Here is an 11,006-nt window from a genome sequence, read left to right as displayed (position 1 = left end):
GGCAACCGGTTTTATCTTTGCTGCTACGACGCTGTCAACAGTGAATTCCTTCCTCTACGTACAAACCAGTTTTCACCGCAAATTCTTTCACTCTGTCAAGGATTAAGAAGTTCCCAGAACGTGCTTAATTCACCAGGTAACCATCTTGCCAATATAATTATATATACTTCTGATTCAGTCGCCATCGGCTCAACATCATTAATTCTAACCTGTCCACGACGCGTGGCTTGACCATCGGCGTCCTTTTTTTGTTCTAAGTGCTGCTCGGATCAATTGTGTATAATCGTTATTGACAATTAATATTTAACTTACTCAACATGCTCAATTAATTATGATTAAATAAAAACTGTTCAATTGATTCTGTGATCATGTGCTCGGTCAACGTCTGCTACGCTCGGCATGGTGTGATACACACATCCATGTTCAATTGCTCGGATCACTCAGTGTATTCCTACGATTCTGATCGGATCGATTACATATATAAATCCGTTCAGTAGTTAATAATTACTTAAATTTTAACATTGTTACGCTCGGCGTGGTGTGATACACACATCCATGTCCTACTTATCGGATCAACTCACTACATTCTTAAGTCTTATCATCGGATCAATTTTACTTTTGTTCAAGTTACTGTGCTGTGATATTGTTAATATATTAATTGTTTTTTTATACTTGACTATTATTATTTCACGACCTTCTAACACCCAGTTCCGGAAATTAAATAATTAAATTTGTAAATAGATAAAGTTTTTACATTTTTTGGTCCTTCGAGCCGGATCGGTTGTTGGAATTTATTAATGATGTCACGTCAGTAGTTCCTGTACAGTTCAATTTCTTATTCGTACCTGCTCTTATTCACCAGATTATTGTCTACCATGTCTGACGACAAGAAGTCGACTGGAGAGTCGTTTGAAGACGCCTCAAGTGGAACACCAGGACATGGATCCACTCCGCTCGACTCCACGGCTCCAGTACGCCCGTTGACACCGGTCATCACGATCCAGACCATCGACGTTGCGTCAACGGTTAAGTCTCAGGATGTGCGCCTAGATCCTGCTCACTTCAGCGATTCAAGTGTCGATCCTGAAGACAAGACTAAGAGGACCAAGCGTACTCCGAAGAAGTCTGCAGCTAAATGCGACTTGGAGCTGCGCGTTCTTGGTCAACACTCTCGGCTCAAGCTCTTCTCAGATACTGAGGCCCTCGCGGCCACCTTCACCACAGATGGAGATGCTGCTGAACTCCAGGTGCGCATCGACATCCTGAACGAAGAGTGGCAGCAGTTCGTCGCCACCCATGACTATCTGGGGCTCAACTGTACTGACGAGTTTCTCCAGAGCTCGTACGTCAAGGAGGGCATATATGACCTGGCATATCGCTCCTACCTGGGCGCTCGCACTCGGCTCAGCTCACTGCTCAACGCTATTAGCAGACCTGCTCCACAACCTGTCCCCACGGCCCAGGTTGCGCCACCTACTCAGAAGATCATCACTCTCCCACCTCTGGACATCGAGAAGTTCTCCGGTGACTACGCAAAATGGCCTGAGTTCCGTGACATGTTCACGTCAGCCATGGAGGAACACCAGGGGCTATCGGGTGTTCAGAAACTCCAGTTCCTGAAGATGCACCTGACAGGTGCTGCTGCTCAACTCATCGCCAATGCACCAATGTGCGATGCTCAGTTCTCGCTATCCTGGGAGGCCGTGCACCAGCGATACGAGAACCAACGTCTGCTCGTCGGGGCTCAGCTCGACAAACTGCTGGACTTGACACCCATGACAGCCAAGTCCTCCGAACAGCTCAACGGTCTGATCAATTCAGTCTCTCAGGCACTGAATGCGCTCAAGGCTCAGGGGATCAGTCTGGCACCATGTGATGGCATGTTGCTGACCCAGCTCATTCAGAAAAAACTGGATCGCTCAACCCGCGAGGCGTGGGAACACTCACTCGGCTCATCAACGGACTTTCCGAAGCTCAAGAAGCTCAATGAGTTTCTTATAGCTCGTGCTCGAGCTCTTGAACGCATTGGACCAGCCCAAGGTCCGAATAACTCGGCTCACGCTCAGAAACCTCTGAGAAAGCCTTCAACCTCTGGAAGACCCAGTGCTTACGCCAATGTCGCTGTCCAGAGTTCATCGTCTGCTCAACGACCGCCAGTGACATCGGGTGGCTCCAGCTCGGCTCAACCAAGCACGGTATATCCTTGTGATATGTGTCGTGGCGATCACTACATTGTGAAGTGTGACAAGTTCACAGCACTCTCCAATGCTGACCGCTGCCAAGTGGTCTTGAAGTACCAGCTCTGCTCCAACTGCCTGGGACACCATCGCAAGGAAGCTTGCCGATCCAAGTTTCGTTGTCGCGTATGTCAGGGTGATCATCACTCCATGATCCACCCAGGACAGCTCAGCCTGACTACCCAAGGCAGCAACACCTCGACTGCTCAATAATGTGATCTACTTCCGCATGGCAATCTGCTCGGCTCAATTCCTGCGCCTGTGCTCGAAGAAAATTCTTCAACTTACTCGGCTCAAACCTCCCAGGTTCACAAGATACCTGATCTTCATTCTGCTCGACGACCTGCAGTACTGCTCGCCACTTGCCGTGTCAACTTAATGACCAAGTTAAGTACTACTCCAATTAGACTATTACTAGATACTGGTTCTGAAATTTCCTTTATTTCAGATTCACTAGTTTGCCTCTTAGCTCTATCACGCTCACGCTCAAATCTCAACATACTGGGGATTGGCTCCACCAAGGCTGGTCATACAAAAGGGTGTGTGCAGATCACACTCGTATCTCAACACTCAGCTCAGAAAATCACCATCATTGCACACATCCTGAGTGGTTTAACTGCTCTACTACCGTCCATTGCGCTCGAAAACATCGATCTCGCGCGCTACAAGTCTCTCAAGTTAGCAGATCGAGACTTCGCTGTACCAGGACCAGTCGATATCATCATTGGTGCTGATTACTACGGACGAGTAGTACTCGACGAAACTATTCGATGGGAAGATGATTTCCCTATCGCTCAAAATACTATCTTTGGTTGGATTGTACTCGGTCCAATCACCACAACTACTCACCAGCCACCTCGGATGCTACAAGTAACCTGCTCGGATCATCATCAAGAGCTTCAGGAGCTCCTAACACGGTTTTGGATTCAGGAAGAGGTACCATCTGATCAACCCAATCTGCTCACTCCTGACGAGGAAGCATGTGAAGCTCATTTCCAGAGCACACACAGACGAGCTGCTGCTGGAAGATACATTGTCAGACTCCCATTCAAGTCTTCCCCAGCTCGGCTCGGAGACTCATACAGTGCTGCATATCGGTGTCTTCGGCACCTGGAGCGTCGTCTCAACAACGACCAACAACTCAACAAGCTCTACCGGGAGTTCATGGATGAGTATCTTCAACTTAACCACATGGTACTCGCAGACCATGACTCGGCTCACCAAGGTTACCTCCTGCCTCATCATGGGGTCCTGAAGACCGCCAATAACAAGCAAAAAATACGAGTAGTATTTAACGGCTCCAAACCAATCAATTCTGGGCTGTCCCTGAACGACTTAGCGCATACAGGTCCCAGACTTCTGCTCAACATCCTTGATGTTCTGCTCCGACTTCGCACACATCGATTCATCTTCCTCACGGACATTACCAAGATGTACCGCCAAATTCTGGTCCACCGTGATGACCAGATTTACCAGAAAATACTCTGGTTCGATCACGTCGGCAATATTGTGCAATTTCTGCTCACTACCGTTACCTACGGCACGACGTTTGCTCCATACCTGGCCGTTCGTGCCCTGCTCCAGCTCGTCAAGGATGAGGGACACAGATTCCCGTTAGCCATCGTGCCACTCACTCGGGGTCGTTACGTCGACGACATCTCAGGAGGCGCTGACGACACCGAAACACTTCAACAGGTCGCCGATCAAACGGAACAACTCTGTAAGGCGGGCGGATTCCCACTTGCCAAGTGGGCAAGTAATTTTCGCCAGCTCAATCAACTCAGCCACGCGGAAGTGGTCGATCAATACCCACTCGAGGATCCAGATACCAGCACCAAGGTCTTGGGAATGCTCTGGTCCTCCAAACGAGATCAATTCTCGTTCCATCACACTGCGCAATCAACCTCGGCTTCATCGTACACCAAACGTGCAGTACTCTCAGAGATTGCTCAGATTTTTGATCCTCTTGGGTTCCTTGCTCCACTCACAATTCAGGCAAAGATGTTTATGCAGGAACTCTGGCTTGTGAAACTCGGCTGGGACGAACCACTACCGGCTACATTACGCCATAAGTGGAAAACATTCAAGCAAGAACTCATCAGCATCGACTCGATAAAAATCCCAAGATGGATCAGCTCATCCACGTGCTCGGATCTTGAGATTCATGGATTCTCAGATGCCTCTCAATTGGCAATGGCAGCTGCCGTTCTGATCAAGGTTCACAATCCTGCTCGAGGAGTTCGAGTAACGCTGCTCTGCTCCAAAACTAAGGTCTCGCCATTAAAGAAGATGACGATTCCCCGATTGGAACTAAGTGCTGCTCTCATGTTGGCCAAACTCGTCCGTCACTGCCAGATAACTCTAGGTTACGAGCGAGTTCCAACCTACCTCTGGACTGATTCATCAGTCGCGCTCACGTGGATTCACTCTCACCCGTCGCGCTGGAAGGACTTCGTCAGGAATCGAGTGTCACAAATTCAGGATCTTACTCCAGATGGCCACTGGAGGTTCGTTTCTGGCACAGAAAATCCAGCAGATTGTGCGACACGTGGTTTAACCACTACTCAGCTCAAGGTTCATCAGCTATGGTGGACTGGCCCACCATGGTTGCTCCAAAACCAGTCGTCCTGGCCCACCAGTCCTGCTCATATTGATGTAGACTCACTACCTGAAGAACGACCCATCAAGGCGTTCTACTCATCGGCTCAACCGCTGGTATCTCACTGGACTATCATGGATCGCCCAATTCCGCTACTACGGGTTTTGCGAGCCACCGTGATCTGCTGGAGATTCCGGGATCTGCTCAATCACAAGCCCAACTCAACACTCAATCATGCGATCACCTCTGACGAAGTCTCGCAAGCGCTCAGCTTCTGCATCAAGGAAACCCAACGAGTCTACTTCCACAGTGAAATAAAGCTCCTCAACACTCAAGCATCATGGCCAAGGGATCACCCATTTGCTCGCCTAGTTGCCTTCCTGGACACCGACGGCATCATCCGAGTTGGTGGGCGTCTGGCAAATGCACCAGACAATGATCAACATAAGCACCCTGCAGTATTACCACGTGATGCTCCACTCACTCGGCTCATTATCTCTGACTCCCACCAGCGTACACTGCACGGAGGAACTCAGCTCACACTCGCCTATCTTCGGCAACGATATTGGGTATTGGGTGGCCGGCAACCAGTTCGGTCGTTCATTCACAAATGCCTCAAATGTGCTCGGCATCGAGGAATTCGTGCCCAACAATTGATGGGACAATTACCTGCTCCACGGGTCACCCCGTCACCACCATTTGCTCACACTGGTGTCGACTATGCGGGTCCCGTGACTCTCAAGACGTGGAAGGGACGTGGATCGAAATCGTCGAAGGGCTGGATTTGCGTCTTTGTATGTCTCGTCACCTCAGCAGTTCATTTAGAACTAGTTAGTGATTACTCATCCGCCACCTTCATTTCTGCTCTCTATCGCTTCATCAGCCGGCGTGGAATATGCTCAGCTCTATACAGTGACTGCGGAACCACGTTCCAAGGTGCTAGCTCAGAGCTCAAGAGGCTCTTTTCTCAATATACACGAGAATCGGCTGAACTGCTCGCCTTTGCCACTGTGAATAACATTAAGTGGCATTTCAACCCACCAGCGGCTCCCCACATGGGCGGAAAGTGGGAAGCAGCGGTGAAGTCGCTCAAACATCACCTCACGAGGACTGTCGGTGATTCTCGACTCACTTTCGAGGAAAGTACAACTCTCCTAGCTCGGATCGTAGCGACTCTCAACTCAAGACCCCTGGAAGCCATCAGCGAAGACCCTGATGACCTGACCGCTCTTACACCCGGTCACTTCCTCATCGGGAGAGAACTCAACGCCATTCCAGAGCCTTCACTCATGGACCTCAACTCGTCACGGCTCTCCAGATGGCAATTCATACAACAACGTGCTCAATACTTCTGGAAACATTGGTCCACCAGCTACATCCAACGCCAGCTGGCCCAGACCAAGTGGTGTCAACCACGGAATGATGTTCAAATCGGCTCATTAGTTCTGCTCACCAATGAGAATGCTCCGCCAAATCGATGGCCTCTCGCGAAGGTCACGGACGTTCACCCTGGGCGTGATGGGCTCACTAGAGTAGCCACAATCAAAACCATCAATGGTATTCTCACGCGGCCAGTTGCCAAACTTGCATTGCTGCCGCTCGCACCTGAACGGGACGCGTAACCAGCTCATGTGGATCATCATTGGCGTGTCTGCTTGGATCATCTCATCAATCAGCAACCCTGTTCCTGATGGCGGCCGGAATGTTTGGTAATTATCGATTACCAATCTAAATTTCCCGCGATCCGACGGGAGTTCAGCCGCTAGCGCCGTCCGGTGACGCAGCTAACTCACCCCCGGCAACCGGTTTTATCTTTGCTGCTACGACGCTGTCAACAGTGAATTCCTTCCTCTACGTACAAACCAGTTTTCACCGCAAATTCTTTCACTCTGTCAAGGATTAAGAAGTTCCCAGAACGTGCTTAATTCACCAGGTAACCATCTTGCCAATATAATTATATATACTTCTGATTCAGTCGCCATCGGCTCAACATCATTAATTCTAACCTGTCCACGACGCGTGGCTTGACCATCGGCGTCGTTTTTTTGTTCTAAGTGCTGCTCGGATCAATTGTGTATAATCGTTATTGACAATTAATATTTAACTTACTCAACATGCTCAATTAATTATGATTAAATAAAAACTGTTCAATTGATTCTGTGATCATGTGCTCGGTCAACGTCTGCTACGCTCGGCATGGTGTGATACACACATCCATGTTCAATTGCTCGGATCACTCAGTGTATTCCTACGATTCTGATCGGATTGATTACATATATAAATCCGTTCAGTAGTTAATAATTACTTAAATTTTAACATTGTTACGCTCGGCGTGGTGTGATACACACATCCATGTCCTACTTATCGGATCAACTCACTACATTCTTAAGTCTTATCATCGGATCAATTTTACTTTTGTTCAAGTTACTGTGCTGTGATATTGTTAATATATTAATTGTTTTTTTATACTTGACTATTATTATTTCACGACCTTCTAACACCCAGTTCCGGAAATTAAATAATTAAATTTGTAAATAGATAAAGTTTTTACAGCAATGTTCAATTATAATACAACCGTACACGCTGTGACTTATTTTACACCTTTCGAATTAATGTTCGGGAAAAATGCCCGTTCTTCAACTTCATTCCCAGATTATTTACAAATAGAGACCTACCCTGAGCCAATTGGTAATTTATTGACCCGATTAAATGAAGCCCGAGCTATAGCTCGAATTAATCTAATAGACTCGAAAATTCACTCAAAGGATTGTTACAAGAAAACTTTACACAAGGTAAATTTTTCACCTGGTAAATTTGTGTATATAATAAAAGGGTTCCGTAACAAAATATCCAAAGACATAATAACGGCGACAAAATATAAACAAAATGAACGTGGACAAAACATCCTCACGACATAATATCCGCGAGATAAAATTTACCCGAAAAATTAAATCAGTTGTCGAAGCAACCGTGACAAAATAACTGTACGGTCAAATATTAGGTGCCAAAAAAACGTCAAATCGATATATGTGAATAACTAATTGATAATGATTAATTGGGAATTATCGAGCGAGTTTAGACGAGTTTTATTATTAAAGTATAAAATAATAATTTCGATATATCACAATATTATTAATAATCTGCAAATATAATGATCTAATGACATAGATACAAGATATTTAATCTTATATTGAGGTATTTAATCTTAATTCATAAATACATTTAAAATATCGAGTATACATATGTCATGATTAAATTACATTTCAATAGTTAATTATGACTATTGGGACGTGCAATTACAAAAATATACCCACACACAAAAAAGCTGTGAAAAATGGCACCCTTTTTTCACGAATTTCGTGTGTGTGCGATTATATAAATGTACGAACACACAAAAAAGGTATGAAAAATAGCGCCGTTTTTTCACAAATTTTGTGTGTGTGTGTGTGTATGATTATAAAAATACACCCACAATCATAAAAGTGTGACAAAAAACACTAGAATCATGAAAAAACCGCAATGTTGATTTATTTTAATTTAATTGATTTTTTTTTTGCATACAGAAGACTTATTTTATAGTCAAAAATGGATAGAGCCTCACTTGAAGACTACTATATTACCTTATAAATTTTTCTTAAGGATATATTGCCGTGTAGTTATTTTGTCCGCGGATATTTTGTCGTGAGGACCCGGGAAAAAAAGTTATTATATGATCATATATAAACATATATGTTTATATAAAATTTATATATGATCATATAAGAGTTCGTATGATATTATAAAAATTTTATAAGAATTTATATAATTTTACAAAAATTGATGTGATTTTATATAAAGTTCTATTCAACTTTATGAAATTACTAGATAAAGTTTTATATGTTTATATATAATAATATATGATCATATAAGAGTTTATATGATCTTATGACAATTTTATAAGAATTTATATAATTTTATAAAAATTGATATGATTTTATATAAAGTTATGCTTAACTTTATAAAATTACTAGATAAAGTTTTATATACTCTTATAAAACCATACATGATCATATAAGAGTTCGTATGATCTCATAAAAATCTTATAAGAATTTATATAATTTTTTAAAAATTGATGTGATTTTATATAAAATTATATTTAACTTTATAAAATTACTAGATGAAGTTTTATATACTTTTATAAAATCATACATGATCATATAAGAGTTCGTATGATTTCATAAAAACCTGATAAGAATTTATATAATTTTATAAGGATTTTATAAGAATTGATGTGATTTTATATAAAGTTATATTTAACTTTATAAATCTACTAGATCAAGTTTTATATGCTTTTATATAATCATATATGTTCATATAAAAATCTTATAAGAATTCAGATGATATATAAAAATTTGTGTGATTTTATATAAAGTTATAAAAAAATTTGTATAATTCCAAAAGAGTTTAATATGGTTATATAAAATCATATAAGATTATATAAAAGTTTATATAGTTTCAAGCTTTTTTCAAAATACTAGGTCTGGTCATTATAATAAATATACAATGACTTCGTTGTTTTACCTTTGAAAATAAGATATTTTTAACGAATTTTACTCAATTGGTTTGGTCGTTTATAAATATAGTTACCGACTCTTATGACGTGATACATATTTTTTATATTTTTATAGTTTACAAGTTGGAGTGATGATTTGTAAACATTTATGGGTAGAATCCATTCTACTTTTTCTTGCATTTCTAAATTATAAAACATTCTATGATGGTCTATAGAAAATATGTTAATTACGAAAAAAAAATCATCTTTTATTTCAAAAAAGTATTTAATAGTTCCATAAGTAGTAGAATCATTAGTAAAACAAATTTCAATTGTATAATTATTTGTTTTAGTTATTTTATAACTGGTTGATGTGTACAATTTATTATTTATATTCACACGAGTATAAACATCAAAGTTATTTTGATTTACATTGAATTTTTCCAATAATTGCATTTCACATTCATCGAGCTCAACAGTTTTACATTTACCAAGCAGCTTAATTTTATTCATTTGTGATAGCACAGAATTTTTGTCGGCAATACGATTTTTCAGTACATTAACTCCTTGAGCAAGTTTTAAATGATTTATCATTTCTTGTTCTCTATGTTTAGTCCCATGAATACAGTGAGTTAAATAGCCATTGAAGTTTTCAAATACAAACGCCGACGTAGCCCACAAAGGACCCCATCGCTCGACAACCAGTCCAAGATGCAATAATTGATGCAAATTGTACTTTAATGCACAATCGTTATATAATGTTTTTGTTTGTTTAACAAATAGCTCAAGTAAATTGCTAGCAATAGTTATATCAGTTCGTTAGATTTGTTCTTGATTTAAAAGGAATATTGCTTTGCAAAATAATATCCAATGTTGCATCAATTTTTCTGATAAAAAATCAATCAAAGCTGGAAGTGACCAAATCAACAGAAAGTCATCATGTTCAGATGCTTTATAATAAGTATACTCTAATATTCCACGCGGCATTCGATTAAAGAAATAAGGTGGTTGGATATTAAATAGAAAATCATTAATTTTCTTGACGTGTTTTGATAAACTATATGGTTTTTTTTGTTTCAAGCCATAAACTTATAAACTGACGACTTACTCCCAATAGTACAGAATGCATATACTCAGGTAATAAGCAAGTTGCTAAATCTAGTAAAGGAAGTTTGGTTATTACAGTGTTACCTTTTACTCCTTTTACATGTTGCAAATTTAATTGAAGGACATTTTTTGCTTGCTTATCCATTCTGGCCCCAGTTCTTAGCTTAATTTTTTCTTTTTCAATGAAAGGATATATACGAACTTTACGTTTTTTTTTTTTTTCAACTTAGATAAAGATGTTTTTATTTCACAAATATTGCATCCATATTCTCCATTAAAATTTACTATATTTTGAATGCTCTTGCCGGAGCATCTGCTATTATTAATGGAGCTATGATACGTGAAATAATGGTTTTTCCTGTTCTTGGATGAACCCAATTTATGCCTTCCTCAAAACATTTTTTTAATTTTAAACAAAATGGATTCAAAAAGGTATTCATGACAGGATGAACGTCATCATACCATAAACCAATTACTGTAACATGTAATTCTCTTAATTGTTGAGGTATTTCTGCAATAGTAAACATAAGCG

The 11,006-nt window shown here is 41.1% G+C and overlaps 1 protein-coding gene across 1 annotated transcript; it reads left to right on the top strand.

Annotated features, from left to right (window-relative positions):
- Nucleotides 1-2,615: 2,615 nt before the first annotated feature.
- Nucleotides 2,616-6,458, top strand: LOC106693489 (uncharacterized). The gene has a single exon (XM_014441388.2). The coding sequence runs from the start codon at nt 2,616-2,618 to the stop codon at nt 6,456-6,458; it is 3,843 nt and encodes a 1,280-aa protein (XP_014296874.2).
- Nucleotides 6,459-11,006: the final 4,548 nt, after the last annotated feature.

Source organism: Microplitis demolitor, chromosome 10 (assembly GCF_026212275.2).
Source record: "Microplitis demolitor isolate Queensland-Clemson2020A chromosome 10, iyMicDemo2.1a, whole genome shotgun sequence".
NCBI lineage: Eukaryota > Metazoa > Arthropoda > Insecta > Hymenoptera > Braconidae > Microplitis > Microplitis demolitor.
Note: the sequence above shows the minus strand (reverse complement) of the source record. Positions and strands in the feature narration are given on the sequence as shown.

Coding starts and splice junctions, on each gene's coding strand:
- LOC106693489 (XM_014441388.2), top strand. CDS start 2,616: ATGACCAAGTTAAGTACTACTCCAATTAGACTATTACTAGATACTGGT.